At 42.6% G+C, this 22,023-nt stretch overlaps 1 protein-coding gene across 1 annotated transcript; it reads right to left on the bottom strand.

Moving 5' to 3' along the window:
* Positions 1 to 3,601: 3,601 nt before the first annotated feature.
* Positions 3,602 to 19,345, bottom strand: ttc9b (tetratricopeptide repeat domain 9B). Its single transcript, XM_030766856.1, has 3 exons — positions 18,871 to 19,345; positions 4,100 to 4,282; positions 3,602 to 3,696 (listed from the first exon to the last, which is right to left on the bottom strand). Exons 1-3 carry the CDS (start codon positions 19,343 to 19,345, stop codon positions 3,602 to 3,604), a joined length of 753 nt encoding a protein of 250 aa, XP_030622716.1.
* Positions 19,346 to 22,023: the final 2,678 nt, after the last annotated feature.

Raw genomic sequence — 22,023 nt, 5'->3', positions numbered from 1 at the left:
TGTCTGGTCTGAGATGAGCTGATGGGACAGTAGAATTATAATCCAGAACAACCACAGATTTCAAGTCTCTTTCTCTCTTCTGAACAGGCAAAGAAGGGAAAAAAAGTAATTTGTGGTGTTCTATCTTTCCCTTGATTCTCCAGGGTGCCCTCACTCCTTTCTTCCTCCTTCTCCTCCTCCTCGGTCAGGTTTTCCTGTGCCCATTCTCTCCATCACGTGAGGTGAGCATCCCATCTGCAGTTCAAAGGGTAAACCCTAAACTCTTGGACTAGCATTCAGACATCCAAAACAAAGCCATGAATTCACAAAAAATAGTCAAAACAGGACATAAAGAGGAACATCCTCTCAACACATACACTTATAAAGCTGCCCTCGCAATGTCAAATATACTTTCATAATCTCTTTATTTCATTTGCTTTCTCACTTCCTGCCTCATGTATTTATGAAACAGTTTGATAAAATAAAGCTTTCCACAACCATTTTTATACACTGATTTCAAAACCACAAAAAATCTACTTTTCGACACTCGACAAACATGTACCTCAAATGACATCGAAGGAAAAAATATATATAATAAAAAAAAACCCCGAAGCACAGCTTTTATTTACTTGTCCATACTTCTCTCGAGTTTGTGCTTTTGTTGTTGTTGTGTCTGGTCTAAACAGTCAGAGATCATTTCTCTCTATTTGTAAAGACATGGAGCTGGACAGACTTAGCACATATGGACAGAGGAACAATGGTAAACGCCATTAAAGGGATTTGATGACCAAGTCTCTGTAGGGGCATGTAGCACTTTTAAACCTGTCATTCTCAGCCAAACCAGTGCCTTATGTAAAGTGTAAAAAGGGAGAGGCAAACGAAGAAAAGTGTTATTCAAAATGACTGAGTGAGATAAAGAGAGAGAGAAGAGACTTTTTCTCTTCACAGGTGTTCCTGTGCCCAACAGACTTGTTGTCAACACAATCTGCTGTATACTAACGGTAGTTCCTCCAACTGCCGTGGCGACAGACATTGTCAGTTGTCAGAACAAGACCACTGGCTTTTCTCTCCATATTCTCCATAAGATCTCTCTCTCTCTCTCTCTCTCTCTCTCTTTCTCTCTCAACAACCTCTCTCTCTAATTCATCAACACTCCCAGTCTCATTTCCCCAGAGTACATCTGACACAATTACACCGCTTCATATTAGGTCAAATGGAACATTTCATCAATTTGGGCTGTGCTTGAACTGACACAAATGTAGCAGAATCATTTATTCCATCCTGTGTATTTCAATGAGACCTGTCTGTTGATGTATGATGTTGACTGATGGACAGGAGTGTGGGGCCACATGGTCCAAAAAAAAAAAGAAAGAAAGAAAAAAGCTGGTACATTTGGACAAACGTCACGTGTTCACGGCACTGCATTGCCCAAATCAAATTTGGGTGGGGCGTTCTCTGCTTATGCTGAAAACATGACAGGTAAGACACTAGACACTCATATAGGCATGCTCACAACAAAACCACAACGACGTCCATCTTACCGACAGATACCACATCTAAACCTGATCGCTGCCTTTCCATCAACTTTTTAATGTCATATACCAAACGTGAAAATTTGGAAGGTTTTCTGTTATTCAGCGTGTGTCCGCTGTTCACATTAGACATGTGGGTCAAATAGAAAAGAGAAATTAATTAGACATTTGATAGGCAGACACCCCATGACAGAACAGTGGAAGGATGCCACTGCCAAAGGAAGATACCTCAGGTCTAGGCCCTATAGTGTTTGGTTATGAAGTCTAACCTAAACTGTGTTACTGACTAATCAAACAGATTCCTGTGCTGTAGCAGCTCCTGTTGGTAGCAGAGGCTGTTTAGAGCCATACACTATCACTGTGATCATATGTATGTCCTGGGAAGAAGCTTTGGGTTACGGCCACCACACAACTACAAACAAATATCAGAAACTGGTTTGAAATGACTGTCTTTCAAACGTCCCTTTGTACAGCACAGTGCTGGAAATGGATGTCTTAGCTAAAGAACAGCAGTAGCTTCACTAAAGAGAAGCAGATTAATCAAACTACTGCACCCCCCTACCCCATTCTTTTGATAATTTTGATAAATGTTTTTACACTTGTTCTCAATATTTTTAAAGTTGGTTTACAATATTTTGTAAAATTTTGTAGCAGATGTTCTCATTTGGATGGACACCTACGTAGCAGTAATCTTGAACGATAATCTGTAGTTCTTGTAACTATACACTAGCATTCTTTTACCAACCTAATGTAACATCATTCAGCAAATGAAGAAAATTCCAGAAGAAAGGGTTCTGTAGTCATGGCTGTTTAAGAGTCTGTAAATGTTTCCATGAGGCCCCTGAACCATCGTGACATCATAATATTGGAAATTCTTCCTTGCCGCATGACGATCTTTCAAAAGCTAGGGGTTTGATCAGGAAAGGGAATGAGCTTCTAACAGCCTGACAACACAATATATTTCCAAGTGAGGTGAACAACAGATTCAAGACACCAGTTTCACAAAACACACCTGTTAACATTAGAACAGTAAGTTTCTGCATGGGTTTTCTTTTTTTGTTGTTCTTTTAGAGAAAGAGAAAGGTCACAAGCTTGCTTCAAAGTCACTGATAGTGCTATAATTACAACGGTCAGAATGGCAAAAACCGCAACAGAAGATATGTTTATATATTTATATATATGTATATATCAAAGGACAAATTACAAACGCTTGAATTAGCCCTTAAATTGAAATTGAAAGTTCTGAAACTGAGGCAAGATGTGCTCCCAAAAGAAAAAGAGAGAGAGAGAGAGAGAGAGAAAGGGTAAAAAAAAGAGAAACAGGAGGCAGGCAAATGAATGTCGAGATCAAAATCCAAAATGAGGGAATTGCAGTTTTACAGTGGCGACCTCTCTCCTTCCCCGTTTGGCTGGGCAAATACAGGTGGAGAGGGACAGGTTTACATGAAAGAGTCACTGTTTTTTAAATGAGGGACCTCAAATGATATTTTGTACTGTTGGAGAGATGAGGCCTTTATTTGTGTGCTATCCCCGCCCGTCCAAAAGACTCGAGCCACACGATAATAACACATCACCTTTCATCTTTTTTTTTTTTTTTTTTTTTACATAACAAAACAAAATAAAAAACACAAAAAAGTAAAACGTACATTTTGATATACATTAGGTAAGGTCCTGAAACAGCATTTTATTTTCTTTCCTTTGTTTTTTTTTCTTTTTTTTTTCGAATTGATATCATTTCTATGACCTTACTGGTTCCTCCACTATAATACAGCATCTTAAATTTTTTTTTGTCTTGTTGTTTGTTTGTTTGTTGTTGGTTAGTCAGTCAGTACCTGGGAAAATGAAAGCACCAGGAACGGTTGTTTTTTTTTTTTTTTTAAAGGGACTAGAAAGGACACAGGGTGAGAAGAACAGAAAGAGGTTTTTGTTCCGTTTTTCAAAAGAAGTGTGCCCATTTTTTGTTACCCCCATTTGGGGGGGGGGGGTTGGAGAAGCTGCAGGGTCCAGGAAGTCTGTGGGATCAGAGGCTGGAGAAAGGAGAATGGGGGTGGGGGGTAATTTGGGCAGAAAGAGCAGAGTGTGGTGGGGGGTTAACCAAGCGCCTCTTTCCCGCTCTCACGCTCCCTCTGACCGCTCTTACTCATCTTCATCTCCGTCAGCTGAATGTACCTCAACACGTTTGTGTCTGAAAGTGATGGATGGGAGACAGAGGGAGAGACAGACAGAGAAATAGATGTAAGTTATGAGTTAGCAATAAGTAATATATATCTATCTATAAGGAATCATTCCATGTAAGTCTATAAAAGTGCAGTCCTGTACTTACATTTACATGACTGCAGGGTGTATTTTTTTAATATGTAATGTAATATAGTATACTTTTGAACTGTCAAATAAAATATGACAAAACAGAAGTAGAACATGTCCTTGTTTAGTGATTTAACTTGGCTACACCTACAAAAGCCACAATGAACCTATCAAACACACCAGACTATGTATTCTAAACATCTCCATAAGGCGTCACAATGACCATGTCTGTTTGACCACAGACCATCGAGTTCTTTACAGAGTCTATCAGCAGTGGGGTTTACCTGTGGGCTCACGGCACTTGGCGTCACGCAGGTAGCGCAGGGCACACTCGTAGTCTCCCAGGTGATAGAAGGCGATTCCGGCGCGGTACATGGCCTTAAAATGGTCCTGCTGGTGACCCAGTACTTTTAGACAGTACTCCTTTACCCTCTCATAGTTCACCAGCTCTGATTGCAGCAGGCATGCTGTGGAGGGCAAGGAGAGAGTGAGAGAGAGAGAGAGTGAGAGAGAGAGAGGGAGAGATAGAGAGAGAGAGAGAGAGAGAGAGAGTGTCTCATACAATGTATCAGTGAAGCAGAGCAGGGAGTGGAGAATTTAAGACGCTCAGAGCGGAATCTGCAGACGGAGCATACATCAGAGAAGGAAGAGAGACGGAGGAGGATAGATAAGAGGAGGAAGAAAAGCAAGATAAGATATGAGAGAGTAGGAGAGAAAGGGGGAGGGGGTCCTGGGAGCATGGAGAAACTATCAAATGAAAAAACCACAGATGAATTAAGAAAGACAGAGACAAAGTAAAGAGAGATATAAAAATAGCCAAAGGCAATAATAGGGGGGCACAGGCCTGTGTGTGTGTGTGTGTGTGTGCAGTAAAGGGAGGGGTCCAAATGGTGTGTGAAAAGAAGGTCCTTGCTTGGATAAACAGACATAAGTTGTTTGAAAGTGCCTTAGAGCAGTAGTTTCTGCTGATCCGTGTTCCAGTCAGGCTTCAGATAACTTCATTAGTCCACAGACAGCAGGGAGCTTAATTGAACCCGTTAGCCAGGGTAAGCTATTACCCTGCTTGGTAATACACTTCAGATACTGGAATAGTTCACTTAGAAAAATGCAACCTTTGAAAATCAAAATCATACATATTCATGGGTAAAAAAAAAAGGCTTAAGATCGCAGTCGTAATGTGGACATGACCTAAAAACTAGAAAACATTTTATTCTGTCACAGTGTAACGGCCTTAAGAAAATACCTGCCGTGACACACTTCTTTGTGACCCTCATAGAGAACTGTTATGACTCCTCTAACACAGCTAAGCAGCTGTGTGTCATTTAACATACATGTGACTCGCTTTACAAAGACACATAATAACAACGAATCACATATTAACAAGGAAATTCTCCCAGTGCAAACCTCACAATTCATTTAGGGCGTTTTAAGTTTCTTAAAGTGACTGGTACAATGATTAGGAAACGTAATTAAAGGAGATTTACATTTTTAAAAAAATGTGCGCAGGTGTAATTAACAATTTGTTGCCATCTGCTGAGATCTGTCTCTCTCTATAGACACAAGACTCATGCAACTCACACACTTTTTTCAGTGGATAGTTATGAGATAATTATAAGCTATAATAATAACTATAATTACCCACGCCCTTAGGAAACAATATAATCTGGTACAAATCTGAACAATACTCATTTATCAGGTTAGTCCTAATAACAACAGTGCAGGTGCACTAACAAAATGAAGGCCATTAACAGTGGAAACTGAAAATTTCTTTTAAGCATCCAAATTTACCTAATTTGGGTCGTCAATCTAAAAATGTCTTTTTCTGCGATGGGGAAACAAGGCATATTTGTTGCTGTAGAAAACAGCTGTATTGGAAATGAATGGATTGACAGCTGTGCCAGCCAATCAGCTGACTCTATGTCACTACTCTCTCATCAAATTGGACGCGTCTATTTAAAAAGCAGTCACTGGGCCTGAGCTCTCATGACAGGAGGTGAAAAACTCAATTTAAGATTTCCATTTGAGCTCACTGGATATGGTAAGTAATGTGTGTGTGTGTGTGTGTGTGTGCGTGCATGCGTGCGTGCATGCGTGTGTGTGCGTGTGCGTGCGTGTGTGTTTATATGTATGTGTAATCCTGCTTCAGTTGCAACAGCCCTAGCTTTCACCTCCCATGGAGGTTCACTAACAATAGCAGTGAATACTAAAGCTCCCCATGTCGCCATCCCTCTCTACACACCTCTATCCATCTCCACATCTCCATCCCCTTCATCCATCCATCTCATCCCTGTATAAACTGTGGATGAAACCTGCACAGCTTCCACTCTCCACTTATCTGGACATAATCTAGTGCCCTGTGAATTTTATATCTCTGTGTCTTCTCTCAGGCAAAGTGGCCACTGTCTAACCCTGGTCAAGGTCAAAGTCTAGCCAGGCAGGTCAGAGGAGAGGGCCACGTAGCCTGACTGATTCCTCTGTTATTCCTCCATCCTGTTCAGACAGAGCCATACCCCCACCCCCCACCTCCTCCCTTCCTCTTCTCCACCTTTCTCTCCGTCTGCTGTTGACACATAGTCAGCTCTGTGAATAGCATGAGTCAGGGGCTATCAGCCGCAAGGCAGACTGACTCAAGACAGGAGGAGGTGGGGGGGGGGGGGAGAGAGAGAGAGAGAGAGAGGGAGGGAGGGAGGGGTGGATGACACAGGGCCAGAGTGATGGAAGAAGGGAGGGAAATGAAGGTAGGGAGGGGGCGAAAGAGAAAGAGGGAGAGAGACAGTGAGGTTACGCAAAAAGCAGTCTGTGTTGCAGTGCCTGTGTCCTCTCTGGCTCACGACACACCTTGACGCAGTTGGGGGGTGCAAATCTGAGACTTAGGTTTGGGGTTTGTGGGGGTGGAGATATATGGGGCTTATGGACAGACACCTCAGATTACAGAGCACCACACACTAAGCAAGGGGAGGAAAACCCCCAAAACGTTCCTCTGAGAAGGAACGCAGTCAATGAACTTCAAAAACAGGGCCATGGCACTGATTGATTGAAAAGGATCCAATGGTGTTTTGGTATTTGACAATATCACAGTGCCGAAGGCAATCAGTTACATTATATACACTAGTAAACACATAATAAATGTTTAATTTCACACTTTACAGAAGCTACATAGAGTGAAGATGAGTAGAAAGACAACAGAGGGATTGGGGTGAGAAAGGCATACAGGAAAAAGGCAAATGTCTTTGTGATAGCATTGCATGCATCTGTAAAACAAATGACAAGCGGTATGATGCAACACAAAAGTAAGGCATCTGAGGGGGTTCTAGGAGCAGAATTCACGGCTGTATGTGTTCTGATTTTTTTTGTTTCAGTTCAATCTGATGCAAAAGTCAAGATCTAAGAGTAAAAGCTTTCCAGTCGAGACCAAGAGTTCTCTGATACAGTTGCTGCTGCTGTTGTTGTTCTGTTTATTCACAGGGCTCTATCTACCTCGCTTTCTTCCTGAATCTTTTTCTCTCTTTTTTTTTTCAAATGTAAACCCCCTCAAGACAAAATTGTCTAAAATTTCATGATCTTTGTCCTTTGAATTGCAGGGGGTGGGGGTTGGGTGGTGGTAGAGACAATAATTAGCCTGAAGTGAGAGATCTGTATGTTTGCCAGATGAGGCAGTGAATCAGCAGTTTTAGGGTCATAGTAGGAGGTTAGAGTTCAGAGGTCAGTTGAATTTCACCATACAGAATGGTGCCACATGATGTTCATTACTTAGCTGTTGAAACTGGTACATCTCAAGTACATAGCCGTACATTTTGCATGTGTTGCATGTGGTTTTCACACACCAGCACAGGCTGGGTGAAGGAGAGAATTCCTGTCAGCTCTAATCCCTCTGTCTCATCACTCTTTCTTTGTCTCCAAAACTCATTTTTGAGGCAACTGGAATCCTGGCAAAGGTCTCTGCGTATTTAGTTTCAATCTATAATGGCTTAATGGCTCCTAACTATTCATCTCTCCCTCTCTCTCCCTCCTGCTTTCTCTCTCTCTCTCTTTTCACAGTACACATGAGCAAACACCTACCCGCACATGCCTGTGTACGTGTATGCGCAGACACACACACACACACACACACACACACACACACACACACACCTAAACTACACGTACACATACACACACAAAAACTACACACACACATATACACACTCTCACTCTCTCTCACACACACACACACACAGAGACCAAGACCAATTTATCCATCAAATGGACAAGGCATGACGGTGAGGATGCAGAGAGCAGCAGTTAAGTGTCTGCTGAGTGATTGTGTGGGGGTAATAATGATGGCGTCAGAGCTGCAACATCAATGGACCCACTGTATTCTCTTTTACAGCTTGGCTTTTGCCACAGTGTGACTAACAGGAGCAATAATGAAAGAAAAACAGCTGGTACTTGCTCTCTTTATGGTAACAGAAACACGCTGGTTCAAACACAGACTCCTGAGGAACTCACTTGTCACTTCCTGACACACACATTAAGAAATGAGATAATTGTCCCTTACCACACAAACAGGTAGGAGGGAAGGGACACAAAACAGTAGAGGAGCACTTGACAAATGTCATGAATATACTGTACATCTGTGCATCATGGACTTTCTCTAAATCTCTGAGTGAAAATGGTATAAACTGCCTTTTATCCATCGGGGTCAGTTTAGGTAGCTGGCACTGGTTTTAAAGGAGGACTGATGAGAGGACAGACAAATGTGTGTGAATTAGAGAGAAAGAGAGAGAGAGAGAGAGAGAGAGAGAGAGAGAGATAGAGAGAGAGAGAGAGAGAGAGAGAGAGAGAGAGAGAGAGAAAGAGACAGAGAGACAGAGAGATAGAGAGAACATGCAGAATAGCAAAAAGCTAAAAGAGTGCAGTGGGAGAGAGAACTTGAGGGCAATCGATTGTAAACGCCCTCCTCCCTGTACATCCGTCTCCACTGGACTGGATCAGTTCATTTCTCTCTGCTCCTCCCTCTCTCTCTCTCTCTCCCTCACCCTTTTTATCTTCACCTTTATTCTCCATTCTCCTCTGTCTTTTTCTGACCCCCACCCCCCTCCATTCCTCTATTATGGAGTGTTCTCAGGAACACTTTTCCTTTGACAGGTTTAACACTCACACCCATTGGTGGTAAGAGGAGCTAATTTACAGCCAGTGGTGATTACTCCTCTGTCAGTCTGCCCATAATTAGTTCTCTGGGAGTTAATGACTGACAGAGAGACCCATCACTCTGCCTGACTCCATTCCACCCACTGTGTCCTCATTCAACTACACCCCTCCTCCTCCCCAACAGTCAGCTCACCTCCATCTACCCTCAATCCTTTCTCTCCCCTAGGAGTAAACATATTATTCCCCTTCCCCTCCAACTCCCGTGGGTCTCTGCTCTCCGTGACACCGCAGCCACAACAACAAAACCGCGGATGAAGAAGCCACCACTGAAAGATCATTGTCACCAGAACAGAGAAACTCAGCTGTACAGAGGCAGTCTGTGCTAGTGACTGTTGATAAGAGACGTGAAAAACAACACGCCAGTTTCCTCAAAACCTTCATTCCAGCAGGACTCCGTGGTCACTCTAGGACATTGTTCATATATTCAGAAGAACATATTGACACCAACAAGGCATTTGTGCTATCCACCCACTTTTTGTGGTAAATGTAAAAGGAGTGCCAGAACTGTCTTTTTTTTTCTTTTACAGAAAAGAAACAGAACGGCATGTTCAAAAGCAGGTATTATGCATTAAAACAGGGGCTACTGAGATCAAATGCAGTTCAGAGCCGGTGTTACTTTGTGGTGTTAATTAAGACCAACACAGAGATGTGAAACACACATATAGAATTCAATGTTTAGCTACATCGCTGCCAAGAGGCTTTTTACCCTCAATCTTCCTCACGCACACACACACACGCACACAAGCACACACACACACACACACACACACACACGCACACAAGCACACACACACACACACACACACACACACACACACACACACACACACACTGGTGACGGAGCGGTCCCTCAGTGTTGTGTGGCTTGAAGGACACTGTCCTAAATCACACATGCCTGCTGGGCTCGACAGCTGCCAATAAATCCATCCATCCTTTTCTCTCTCCTCTGTTCATCTCTTCTACATTTACCGCTCTCATTTTTGAAGTAAACTCCTCTTTTGACCCTCCAAACCCTCTGTCTCACTCATTCCTATCTGTTTCTCTCTGTGATGCTGTAAAGCGCGTCTCTCTCTCTCTCGTCCTAATATGGGTCATTTTTTATCACCCTTCCCCGCCTTCTCTCATTGTCTATGCAGATATAATCAGCTCCTGTGGCAGGTTAATAATAGCCCTGGATGACTCTGCCTGCCTGGGCCTGTGGACTGACTGAGTGAAGGTCGCTGACATGGGGCTGAAGGAGAAACAGTGGTGGGATGCTGCAAACTTCTGTTCAGTCTTTCCCTGTCACCCTGTCTCTCTCTCTCTCTCTCTGTCTCTCTCTCTCTGTCAGACTATCTCTCTCTCCTCTCCAGTCACTGTCCTTCTACACTCCCATAGCAGGGATGATGTGTTTGGATATGTGAGAGGGTGTGCATGGGGCTTTTCAGGACACAGTCTGTCTTGAATGGACTGACAGAGACCATAGTCATCCATTTTACTGTATCTAATGGGCTTCAAGCAGCATCCCTGGGTTCTTGCCTATTGATTTCTACTCACAGAGAGAGAGAGAGAGAGAGAGAGAGAGAGAGAGAGAGAGAGTTGTTTTTGTTTGTGCAGCAGAGATGCTGAAGGCCCATTTTAAACTCCCTCTTACATTAGGATTGCCTCTCATCACAGTGGGAGGTGCCTCCACTCTCCACGCATCGTATGGATGCCAGTTTGTCTTAATTAGAGTGGTCTTGCTCATCGCGTCTGACTGTCGGTGCGTGCTGCTGCCTCCTCTGATGCTTTTTTGGGGAAATCACTGGCACACGCCTCAGAACTTTCTGAGCAGCTCGCTGCTCGAGGAGAAAAACAGGTGTTTTGCAGAGCGCATTCCTAACTGTTGTCCCTAGATGGGAGCGCTCAGCTCCAGCTCCCCACCCCTCCCCACACCTCCACCCTCTCCATATCCCATCCCCTGAGTTACCCTCATTAGCACCCCATCGTTTGTCGTCGCTGGAAACCATCAGCACATCAGGCCTATTTGCATGTACAACCCACAGTGTGACAATGATCAGTGTGGCATAAAATGAATAAACCGCTCAGATTACTTAGTCAGATCCCTCTGTACACAAAGGACGACACTGTAGCTTAGATCAGGAGTGTGTTTTAAAGGTAGAATGTGAAATATTAATGGGGCACCCCCCCCTCCCAAACAAACACACTGCAGAGGCCAATCAACAGTGAGCTGCTGCATTATTCATGAGGAGCTGGTCAAGAGACCTATCATAGCATTCTCTTAGCGATGACATCATATAAAACACAATAACATGCCATGAGATGTATTCAGCTCTAAAGTATAGACAGTGTAATGGCTCTTGATGTGCTGGTAAGATATAGCATTTATATACTGAAGCCAGGGTAAATGGACCAGAAGGAGGCTGAATTGATTCCCAGGTGGGGACCTTGAGTGAGGCACTTAACATCAGTGGTCTGAGTATAGGATTACAGTCATGGCTGTGTGAGAGAGAGAGAGAGAGAGAGAGAGAGAGAGGGAGGGGCAGAGAAAGAAAGACATAGAGAAATCTCGAATGTAACTCATCACAGAGACTTCACTGGAGACATGCTGAGTATACATCAACAAAAGAAAACAATATTTAATAAATACTTCAAAAAATTAATTTCACATTCATGTGACTAATGTTCATGACTGTCACAAAATATTAAAGCTGTGCGTGTCTATTGCCTTTTTTCTTTACATACTCACCAATACATGAGATAAAATTTGCATAGAAATGATGTCATTCTATTCTGACATCTAAATGACTTCTTTAATATGTGGGTACAATGCAAAAGAGTAAAAGTAATGAATTAAAGCCTGCCATTAATATGAATTCATACATAGCTTTACTGACTAGTCTTTTAATCCTGTACAGGCTGAAGTGGCTCTGTGTGTGTGGATGTTTGCATGCATGGGGGAATGTGAAGGTTAATGGATGCAGGTGTTTGGAGGTTGGGAGCATGTTGTGGTGTTGGCCTGTGGTGCAGCTAAGGCTAACGGAGGGAGAGGAGCAAGCTGTCCCCAACTGACTCACCCTGTGTGTTAGAAAGAAACCACAGTGCACTGGGCTTGGGCCCCACCTGAGGCCCCGATGCCTGTCGCCACCCCATGAGTCTATCATCACTAACAACCAAAACAGCCACTGTAACTGCCGGCAGAGCCACTGACAACACAAACAACGTAGTAACCAAGGGAAGCTACCCTGGCAACCAGTAACAACTGAGCACAAATCACACTAAACATGGATGCAGTGTACATCACACTGAAGAAACACTGTACATTTAACACAGCCAGACAACACACTGCAAAGACAACAAAGACACACGAAGTTTGGATTTCAGGTCCCTTTTCTGGCTACAGAACTATCATCAGTGCACTGTAGTCTCTGCTACAGCACACAGATCTCCCACTATTAGAAAGTCTGGAGACCAGTGAGTCAGCATATGATTTCTAAGCAGCAATCAAACCCTATGCACACATGTCCAGTTCCACTGGCATTGTCTGGAATTTTGTGGTGTAAATGGTGCTGTGATTTACACACACACACACACACACACACACACACACACACACACACACACACACACACACAGTGTATTGCTATCTTGTAAGATGCAAAACTTGCACATTTGTTAAAAATGTTGTTTTCAAAAATGTGCCTTTGAGTAAAGAACATTGGTCATTAACCAACTTGAAAAATCTAGTACTCAAAAGGAGCAACTGTTGTGTCAGAGAGACTCTGTCTGTGTGTGTGTGTGTATGCGTGTGTGTCTATAACAGTGTGTGGTGGTGTTTCACACAGAGGAGTGGGCAGAGAGGAGTCATCTGGAGTGAGATGATGCAGGGAGCATTAGGCCTCCTGGGCCATCTGGAGCTGAGTACGGCTATAGTGAACATGACACACAAGCCACCACCATAGAACAGGGAGGGGATCCTGTTAATGTCGAGAGCTTAGAGTTACGGAGCACAAAAGATGTTCCACTGAACACATACGTCTTACATGGAGGTCAGTCATAACGACATGAGAGAGAAAAAAATAACACACAAAGAAGTCCCTGATGAGCACTCTGCTGGAAAAAAAGGATTTTATTGTAAATTTCTACTGACGGTGGAGTTACAGTGATTAGGAGACCACAGTGCAGTCCAGTAGCAGTCTGACTAGAGGCTTATGTACTGAGGTTTATCCACTGGGATCAGTGATCCAGGTGATCCACTATTACTCTTCCACTTACTGTATTTATTACTACAGTATCTCTATCACTGCACTAGACAGAGTGTAAAAAACAGAGCGGAGCTTCTGTGGGCCTGCACTGAGCCATATAAACAGTAGGATTTATATCTTCTACAAATGTTTTGGCAAAGACTAGCTCCTGGTTTAAAAAAATATGAAGGTCTAGAATGATGATTATGATTATAAAACAATACCAATACATTACTATCATTATCATTTTTGTTGTTGGTGCCGGTGCTGGTGCTGGTGGAGGTGGTGGTAGTGTGTTGTTGTGGTTGTTGTATATTTGCCCTGTTTCTCAATATACCCAAACAACAAGTGCTAACTTTGTATTGATAAATATCCACAGTAAATCTAGCTCTCAAACTCAGTGCAACGAAACGGCACAGAAAAGAAGATATCCTCCACATACTCTCCATAGTCAGTAAGGTAAGTGTGCAGATTTACTGCACCTCCCGTCTGAACTGGCTCCACGGGGTATGAATCTGAACAAACCCTCCTACAGCAGAGGAGGGACACACAGTTCTCTGTTCTTACACAGGGGTGTGTTCCCTTGCACAAACATTCACCCACAACCGCAACAACCCACATGACTCAGCATCTGAAGGCTACAGGGACAAGAGGGCCTGAGTGAAGAGTTCAGCGTTTTCTTTAGTCTCACACTTTCTCAACATGCGCTCAGCAGCCACAAAGCCACAAATCTGTATCACACAGTGATACAGCACAGCAAAAAAAACCCCAAAATGTATTGTCAAACACACAGAACTTTTATTGGGATACGGAACTGGGATTAGCAGAAGTCCTCACTGTGGCATCAAATGGGAATATGCTCTTCCAGAATTCTCCTAGTGAGAGAGATTCATCTGGCTGAGGATAAAACTGTATAAAAATGTCTAAATATGGCATTAAATGGGAATATTTTAAGTTTTAATCAAATGTTGTTGTTTTTTTTTACAGTGAAGCAAAATAAAAATGTGTAAAATGTATGTGATGTCTTTAACGTGGCATTAAATGCAAATATTTTGAGCTTTAAACAAATGTTTTTTTACAGAACAGCAAAGTGACATTCTAGCTTGGTACAAAGACGGCAGACTCAGCTGATGGACTGAGTGTACTGGTACAGTCCTTTGCATCCCCAGATCTAGGAGGAGCAAAACACAATGGATATCGTTTTGTCAAAACAGGGCTCACTCTAGGTTTGCTAATATTATATAATGTCTGAGTACTAAAAAAAGCTCCAGCAGTTTCCCTAATCGCCTCCTATCAGTTTCCCCTTTCTCATGTCTCTCTCTCTCTCTCTCTCTCTCTCTCTCTCTCCTTCTTTCTCTCCAACACTTGAGAATCCTCCCCTCCCCGACACACTTGCTCTCTCAGCCAACTGGATCTTATTTATTGCAGTGACAACAGCTCTCCAGGCTGCCTTGCCAGCACTTTGAGTTTGGTCGCCATTTCTTACCATCTTACTTCCACTGAAATATCATCCATAACCACGGCAACAGGAACAGAAAGAGGAACAACAATAAAATAACAGTGCTCAGTTTTGATAGAAGCTGTGACAACAGTCCAACACAGATTTCTCTTTCATCTCTTTCATTTCTTTTTTTTCTTTTTTTTCCCCCCTTTACTACAAAAACACACACAGGTTCTTTGTGTCAAATGTCCTCAAATATATTCATGACTCTCTTGATTCAGCAGCCTCCACCCCAAACCCACCCCAACACATTTTTTGGCTCTCCCCTTCCCCCCTCTCTCTCTCTCTCTCTCTCTCTCTGGGTTGTAATGGGGAAATATGCTATAATAGTCTATAGTACAGTAAGGCCTGTGCCCAGTGGAACCCCATGGTGGTGGCTTGCCATCTGCGGACCTGGCACTTGCTGCTTTAACCACTCTACTCAACCACTACCATGACAACCGCCCAACACTGAGACTCGACAAAGAAAAAAAAGAAACAAACAACAACATACAACCCTGTTACTCTTATCCCCTTTCCTCATCCTCCTCCTGCTCTTCCTCCCACACTCACTCTTCATGCTCTTCCGGAATTCTCCCTGTGAGACAGATTCTTTTGGCTGAGGATGAAAAGACAGAGTTTAGTTTTTTTTCCACACTCCTTCTCCTTTCATGTGATTGGCTCCTGGGAGTACGATAAGACCCTGTCCTCGATTTGACGCACAGTATAAAAAGCGAAATGCTATCCGGCTTCTCCAGGGTGAGGAGAAATGCTCATCTCCATCCAGTTTAATTCGGGGCCTCCTAATTGACCAGCGAGGTTGAGAAGTTCATTGACTGAAGCTGTCTATGGTAATGAGAACATAAAAGGACAGTGAGACAAAGATATAGACTGACTCACATCACCAACCTACATGTTGATGAACTCAACTTGCTCTGGTCATTTCTGCCCCTGTGGCACTGAGAAATGATCCCATCTGGTGTTTTGTGCTCATTAAAAGAGCCAAAGTTATGAAATTGAATGGTGATACACTGCCATTAAGTGAGTTTGTTTGTGAGTCTCAGAAATGATTACTGTTATAATAGCGTTTCCCTCTTATCGGCTCTGCCATCACCATCATCTCAGTCTCTAAGACTATAACAATAATCAGCAGAGATTAAATGCTGTTGACTCGATGTGGCTACTACAGAAGCCCCAGACTTAGTCAGGTCCCAGGTTCATCACTCGCATTCTGAATTCAGCTGTGTACTTTCAAAGTACTGCACCAGTGAATGCAAATAAAACGTGGGATATTAAATCTCTAGACATAATATGTGTACAGCCAAATTTGACATATCAAATTACCTAGCAATTTTACATCTTGGACAAATAGATGGTGAAATTACCGTTTTGCTGGGTACATGAAAAGAATAATTACTTCATATTCATTCTCAGTCAGTTACAGGAATGTAAATACATTGTGTTCCTATTTGAAAAAGAGCACATAAAATTAAAAAAAAAAGATGAATGAACCATTTTATTTGTGATTGTGATCAGTGTTCTTATAAGGGCTGCAAGACTGACTGAGTGTGTCCTGAGTGTTGTATAGCATCCAGAAAACGTTTGTGACAAACACAAACATAACCCATTTAGAAATGAATCAAAGTTGATCCTGAGGAGATAACATCTTGGGAAGTTGTTTTTAATAAGGATGGCAAATGGACCATTTATCTTCTGAAGAACCTTAGACAGAATCAGGTAACAACACTATTGGTGCTACAACCTCTAACTCTACATTTCTCTCCTTTGTAATTTTCTCTTTCTCTCCATTTTCTCTCTCTTTAACCTCACTTTAGTCTTTTTTCCCCAAGAATCTTAATGCAAGTCATTAACCATCCCCTTTTTCTTTCAAGCAGACTCTTTACTTGTTTGATCTGCATTGCATTGTCACAACACAAACAGTGCACATTGAAACTTCCAGAATCATCTTATTTTGCTAAGACCTTCTCAGCAGCAACTGAACAGGGGTTCTGTCATTTCAATGCCCCATGCCATTGGCACAAGCTGAACAATGGGAAAAGGGAAAAAAAGCCAGCACTTGTCTCCGCAAATAGGGCCTGAAATAGCCGTACTAACACACAGCAGTGTTTTGTATGGAGGTTATAAGACAGGCAGGAAACACAGTGGGCCATTCTAACCCGCCCCCCCCCCCCCCTCCCCCCCAGTCAGCAACTGCTGCTCCCATCACGGTTGCTGAGGCAGACAGAAAAACAGAGGCTGGTAAGCTGGTGCTGGTCATGGGACTGTGTACACTACTGCAGCCTGTGTTTCCCACACATCAGTCAGTGCATAGCTAGCACTGGACACCCCACACAATGTGAATCGCATACAAATTATGTAATTGTGATGGATATGCTCAGAGATTCTATGCTTTAGGGCATCAGTGGGTTTTTTTTTTCAATAGCCACAACCGATCATAACAACCTTACCAAAAAAAAATAAAAAATAAAGAAAAAGAAAAACAACAAAAAAAAAAATCACAACTCTATAAAAGAAGGGGCATATACTAGCCTTAAAAGTTACTTGTTCACTAATATACACAATATATTATGTCATTTATCTGTATATCGTATGTATACATATATAGTACAACCAGTCCTGTTAAACCAAAATTTATGTTTATAAGGCCTGTTTCATGAGTACTGATATATGAATAAGGAGGGTATGCTTACAAGAGCTCAGTCTGTCTTGTTTTCCAGCTGTGCGTTCACACATATGTAATGGAGCATTAAGAAAAATGGAAAATTCACCTCACAAGAGTACTGGGTAACATATGCCATTCTGAAAGGTGACTAATTGAGCAGAACTGGTTCAACAGCCAAATGTGGTATAAAACAATAAACCTGAAGCTCCTATAACAACAACATCTATAGTCTATATGCTTCCTGTCAATAGAGTGCTTGAATTAAATCCTCATGAAAAGGTTTCTTAAAAGAATCACTCCCCCTTAAGTACGACTATGTATTAGCTGGAGGAGAGGGCAAAAAGAAAGAAGGTGACTGAGAGGAGGGAGAGAGAGAGAGAGAGAGAGCAGGAGAGAGAGAGAGGGAGAACGGGAGCGGGAGAAAGAGAGAGACATGTCACATGAATTGTGCGCAATGATGGTTTGCACTGGTGAAATGTACCATTTCTCTCCTTCACGCCTTGTTGGATTCCCCCACAGGACTAACAGTGCAGGCCACAATCACGAAGGTGAGGCCACAGCATAATACTGGTCACTACACGCAAGTGTTGGGGTTGGGGGGGGGGGGGGGGGGGGGGGGGACCATTACAAGGTGTTCTCTTTTCAAAGTGGGGCTTGTACAGATTGAGATTATGTAGGAGTTTAAAGCAGTTAGGAGCAGGGAGCCTTATTTAGCACTGGCTTTAGGTGCAATTGTACCAGCTGTTCATTTCATTTTTTTTTCTCTCATGTTTGTACCTTGGGGAGAAAGTGTCCCATACGGACAGGAGGGAATTGCTCTGGTACTAAAAATTAGCTCAGTCTCGGATGTATTTTATTTTTATTTTTCCAGAAAAATGATAAAATAAGAATAAGGAGCTAATAACAACGCACAAAGAGAGTCTTAAAAATCGTGTTGGTTTCTGAATTATTTTCTGTTTTTGAAGCTTTGTTTTTTCCTGCATATAACAAAAAGACGAAGATGTTGTGGTGAGGTAATGATATTGAGACAAAGGTGACAAAGACAAACGAATCTGCCGTTGGTATAAAAGGCGATCGGGAATGAATAGAGGCTTTTAATCTGACTCAGTATCCCAGAAAAATACAGTTAACCCAGGTCATTATGAAACCAGTGGAGGACGTGACATGAACAGTATGTAAGCAACTGAAACACTCTGAGAACGAAACGAGAACATAATTATTCTGCATTCTCAGAGCCAGCGGTGGGTTTGTCATTGTTGTTTAAAAACAGCACGGTTATTATCCCGTAAAAAAGTACGATACATCTATTACCTCATCGTGGAAAATTGGCTTTGTTCGTGCAGGCTGCGAACTGATGCATGATCACTCAGAGCTCTGAACACCAAAACCAACAATGGCTCTGTGATTCAGACACCCGGGGTTTTGGAGATTTCAGCTTTGTGTAATTGGGGGTCGCTTCGCAGGTGCGCGACCACTCACCTGTCAGGCTGTCGTAGCATTCGATCTCCGTGCTCTCCACAGCTCGCCGCTGCTCCTCTGTCAGCTTAGCAGCGGCTTGGTTCAGGAGGTTCACCTCGGATCCCGTGGTCCCATCGGCAACGTGAATCCCTTTGAGCTGCAGCAAAGCCCTGTGATATTTTCCGATAGCTTCCCGGAATTTTTTCTCTTTGTAACAGCGGTGGCCCTCCAATTTGAAGTCAATTGCTTTCTGTATCTTAGCCTCCATCTCCATTTCCGCGCTGCCGACACGGTAACCTCCCCCGCCGCCGCTGCCGACGTCCCCACCCGCAGCCGCTGCCAAGCTCCGGCCGCCCGCCTCCGGATAGCTCTTGAGACTCTTGATCGAATGCTGCTTAGCTTCCATTTCGCTTAGTAAGCGAGGCTGCAGCAGGCCATGCTGTTCCGACACGGATGCCTGTGTTCTCTTTAAAGGCTGGGGCAGCGTGCTGTGCATAAAGGATGCGTGCCAAACAGGGGATGAGTATTCACAATGATAGAGAGATCCTATCTTCAACAACTCGCACTCACACAAAAACACTGGCTATAAAATCACGAGAAACCAAATTGTAAATGATAACACGAAAGAAACAAAGATACTACTGTTTCTGATTTGTAATTTACATGTATCAACTCCTGTTTGTTAATGGCCCTCTCGTAACGTCTTCGGCAGGAAGAGATGCTACAGGAGGGAAGATGACTCGAGCAACTGGGTTCAGTTTTCTCGCAGCGCAGCTTCAGCACCACAGACAGCGAAACGAAGCTCTCTCGCGCGGCATTATGGGAAGGATGAAGTCGTGAGCTGACGATGCTGCATCACGATCACCCAGTGTTTTTCAGGAATACGGAGTTCTCGACATCGCCGCGCTTCATCACTTCGACTAGTGATATTTCGGATCGCCTTCACTGAACTTGTAAATTTCGCAGAGTTCTTTCAAAACTGATCTTTTATTATAATCGCAACACAGTGGTCATTATCTAGAGAGCATGTTTACACAACATTTGGCTGAACAGTAGGCCACATAACCGCGGCTAAACTGAATTCTGCCGTTAAAATTATGCAAATAACACCGTCTTTTAATTTTGATTCTTGTCTTAGCGATACTTAAAATTCGAAAGAAGCCCCCCACTGGACAGTAAAAGAGCATACTAAAATGTCTGGCGAGTTACAAGGACCTTCCCTTATAAGTATAATATAGGCAATTTACAATAGATGTTCAAAACCACTGAGTAAGAATAGATGTATTTCAGCATTGGGGTGCAGGAGAGAGAGTAATGAGCATTGGCATCCAGAGTCAAACAAAACTGTACCCTCCGTACATGACTCGTTTGCACATAATTAAGAAGACAGTAGTCAATGAGACGAGGAATAATACAGGGATCCCAGGAATTCGGTCCTAATCTTTACTACAAAATCAGTTTTATTCCTGATTCTAGTAGTGTGGGGCAAGTGGATTGGACATTTTAATTTCAGCCAAGCCATAGAAAGGAAAATCACGAAACTGGCAGAGCTCTTTGTCTTGAAGACTATGAACATCTGAACGTATCAATATTTTGTTACTTACTTACTTATCAGTGTATTAATATATAAGCATGTATTTACCTCTTTGGAAGTTTGTTTCCTATAACTATTAAAACGGCTTGTTCAGTACTTTAAAACTGTGATTTGTCTATCGCACCACCAACAGGCTCTTCACGTGTAGCTCAGCGGTGCCAAACTCCTCCTGGAGAGCGATTAATTATGCAGACTCCTGCTTCATCCATACAAGACCACATGTGATGAGCTAATCAAAGACCTGATTAGACATGAAATGACATCTTGCAATAGATTAACCGAATAAATCAATACAATCATCAGGTATCATGGATTAGGGCTGCATCAAGAGTGCTTGCCTATATCTGAGGTAGCTCAGTGTTTATAGAGATAAGATTCACATTACACCTCCCCACAGCAGAGGGCAGCAGAGTGCCTCGATTCCTTGTAATGAAGAGCTAGAGCACTGAGGTCACTGTACTATATTCAGTTAGGACACAGAGAGGAACACAGTGGCCACTTAGATCTGCAGCAAGCTCTTAACCTTATTTTTACAGTTCAAGCTTACCTTGCAAAGCAACAGTTACATGATTACATAGGGGAGGACAACACTTCAGGTCCTAACTGAGGAGAGTCAAGGGTTACTGTGCCTCAGTAATGCTGCCCCCCCAAAAGGGTTTCAAGTCACTGTCATCATCCATTTACCATAACACAGAGGGTCTCTCTCATGAGGATGCCATAGGACGCTTTGGAAAGATGAATAAAGCCAGAAAATTTGGAGATTCCATTTACTACCCTCAAATGAACTGTGGTACGTTAAGTCCGTTTCAACTGATATGTGCCGACAATGTTAAGAGGTGTCATTTCAGAGCTGAATGTGACACACTGCTAGAAACAGAAATAGTTCTAAAGACTAACAGTGACAGGATAACCTATTAGATCTTCTAGTGGAGAACACATGCAAGCTTCATATGAGCTGAGGAATACTTGTCATTTCCAAAATATTTCCGAGGCAATGAATTGTGTTATGAGTGAAACACAGGACTGAGCCAGCACTGAGTGAGGATCTTTTCCCATCATGTTACTTTGAGGAAAGAAGTGGAATTTCGGTCTGGAGCACTGGAGTTACTCAGTGTCCTTAGGTTTCATTATCAGCCACGGTATCTGTTTCATATGATGTAAAAAGAGCTGACTGATAAGTTAAGGAACCCGACACAGTTTTTTTCCCTTCTCAATTTTATCATCAAAACATTGACAAAACAACCTGTCTTGGCTGCATTTTATAAAATAACAAAATCCTGCTTATCAACAACTTCCTTCTGACATTTCTCCACACTCTGTACAGATAAAACATTTCGGTTTGGATATGTTACAAATAAGAATATTTAAAATGATAAAAAAAACAAACAAAAAAAAAAACAGGACATAACAGAAATTAATTCTAAAAGAGATCAGGGGTCAAGATAAACTCTGCAGAAGTTCCTGGGTATACAGTTTTCAATAGCTTTTCTTTCTTATTTTGTTTGAATTTTCATAGCAACATGCTGGTTTTATCAAATTGGCCACAACAGGGGTTAAAAACAACAGCACAGTACTCTGAA

This window comes from Chanos chanos, chromosome 2 (genome assembly GCF_902362185.1).
Source record: "Chanos chanos chromosome 2, fChaCha1.1, whole genome shotgun sequence".
Taxonomy (NCBI): Eukaryota; Metazoa; Chordata; class Actinopteri; order Gonorynchiformes; family Chanidae; genus Chanos; species Chanos chanos.
The sequence above is the reverse complement of the archived record's forward strand: the minus strand, read 5'-3'. Positions and strand labels throughout refer to the sequence as shown.

Coding starts and splice junctions, on each gene's coding strand:
- ttc9b (XM_030766856.1), bottom strand. CDS start 19,345: ATGCACAGCACGCTGCCCCAGCCTTTAAAGAGAACACAGGCATCCGTG. Junction 4,283..18,870: donor ATGCTACGACAGCCTGACAG/GTGAGTGGTCGC, acceptor TGCCCTCCACAG/CATGCCTGCTGCAATCAGAG. Junction 3,697..4,099: donor CAAGTGCCGTGAGCCCACAG/GTAAACCCCACT, acceptor CATCACTTTCAG/ACACAAACGTGTTGAGGTAC.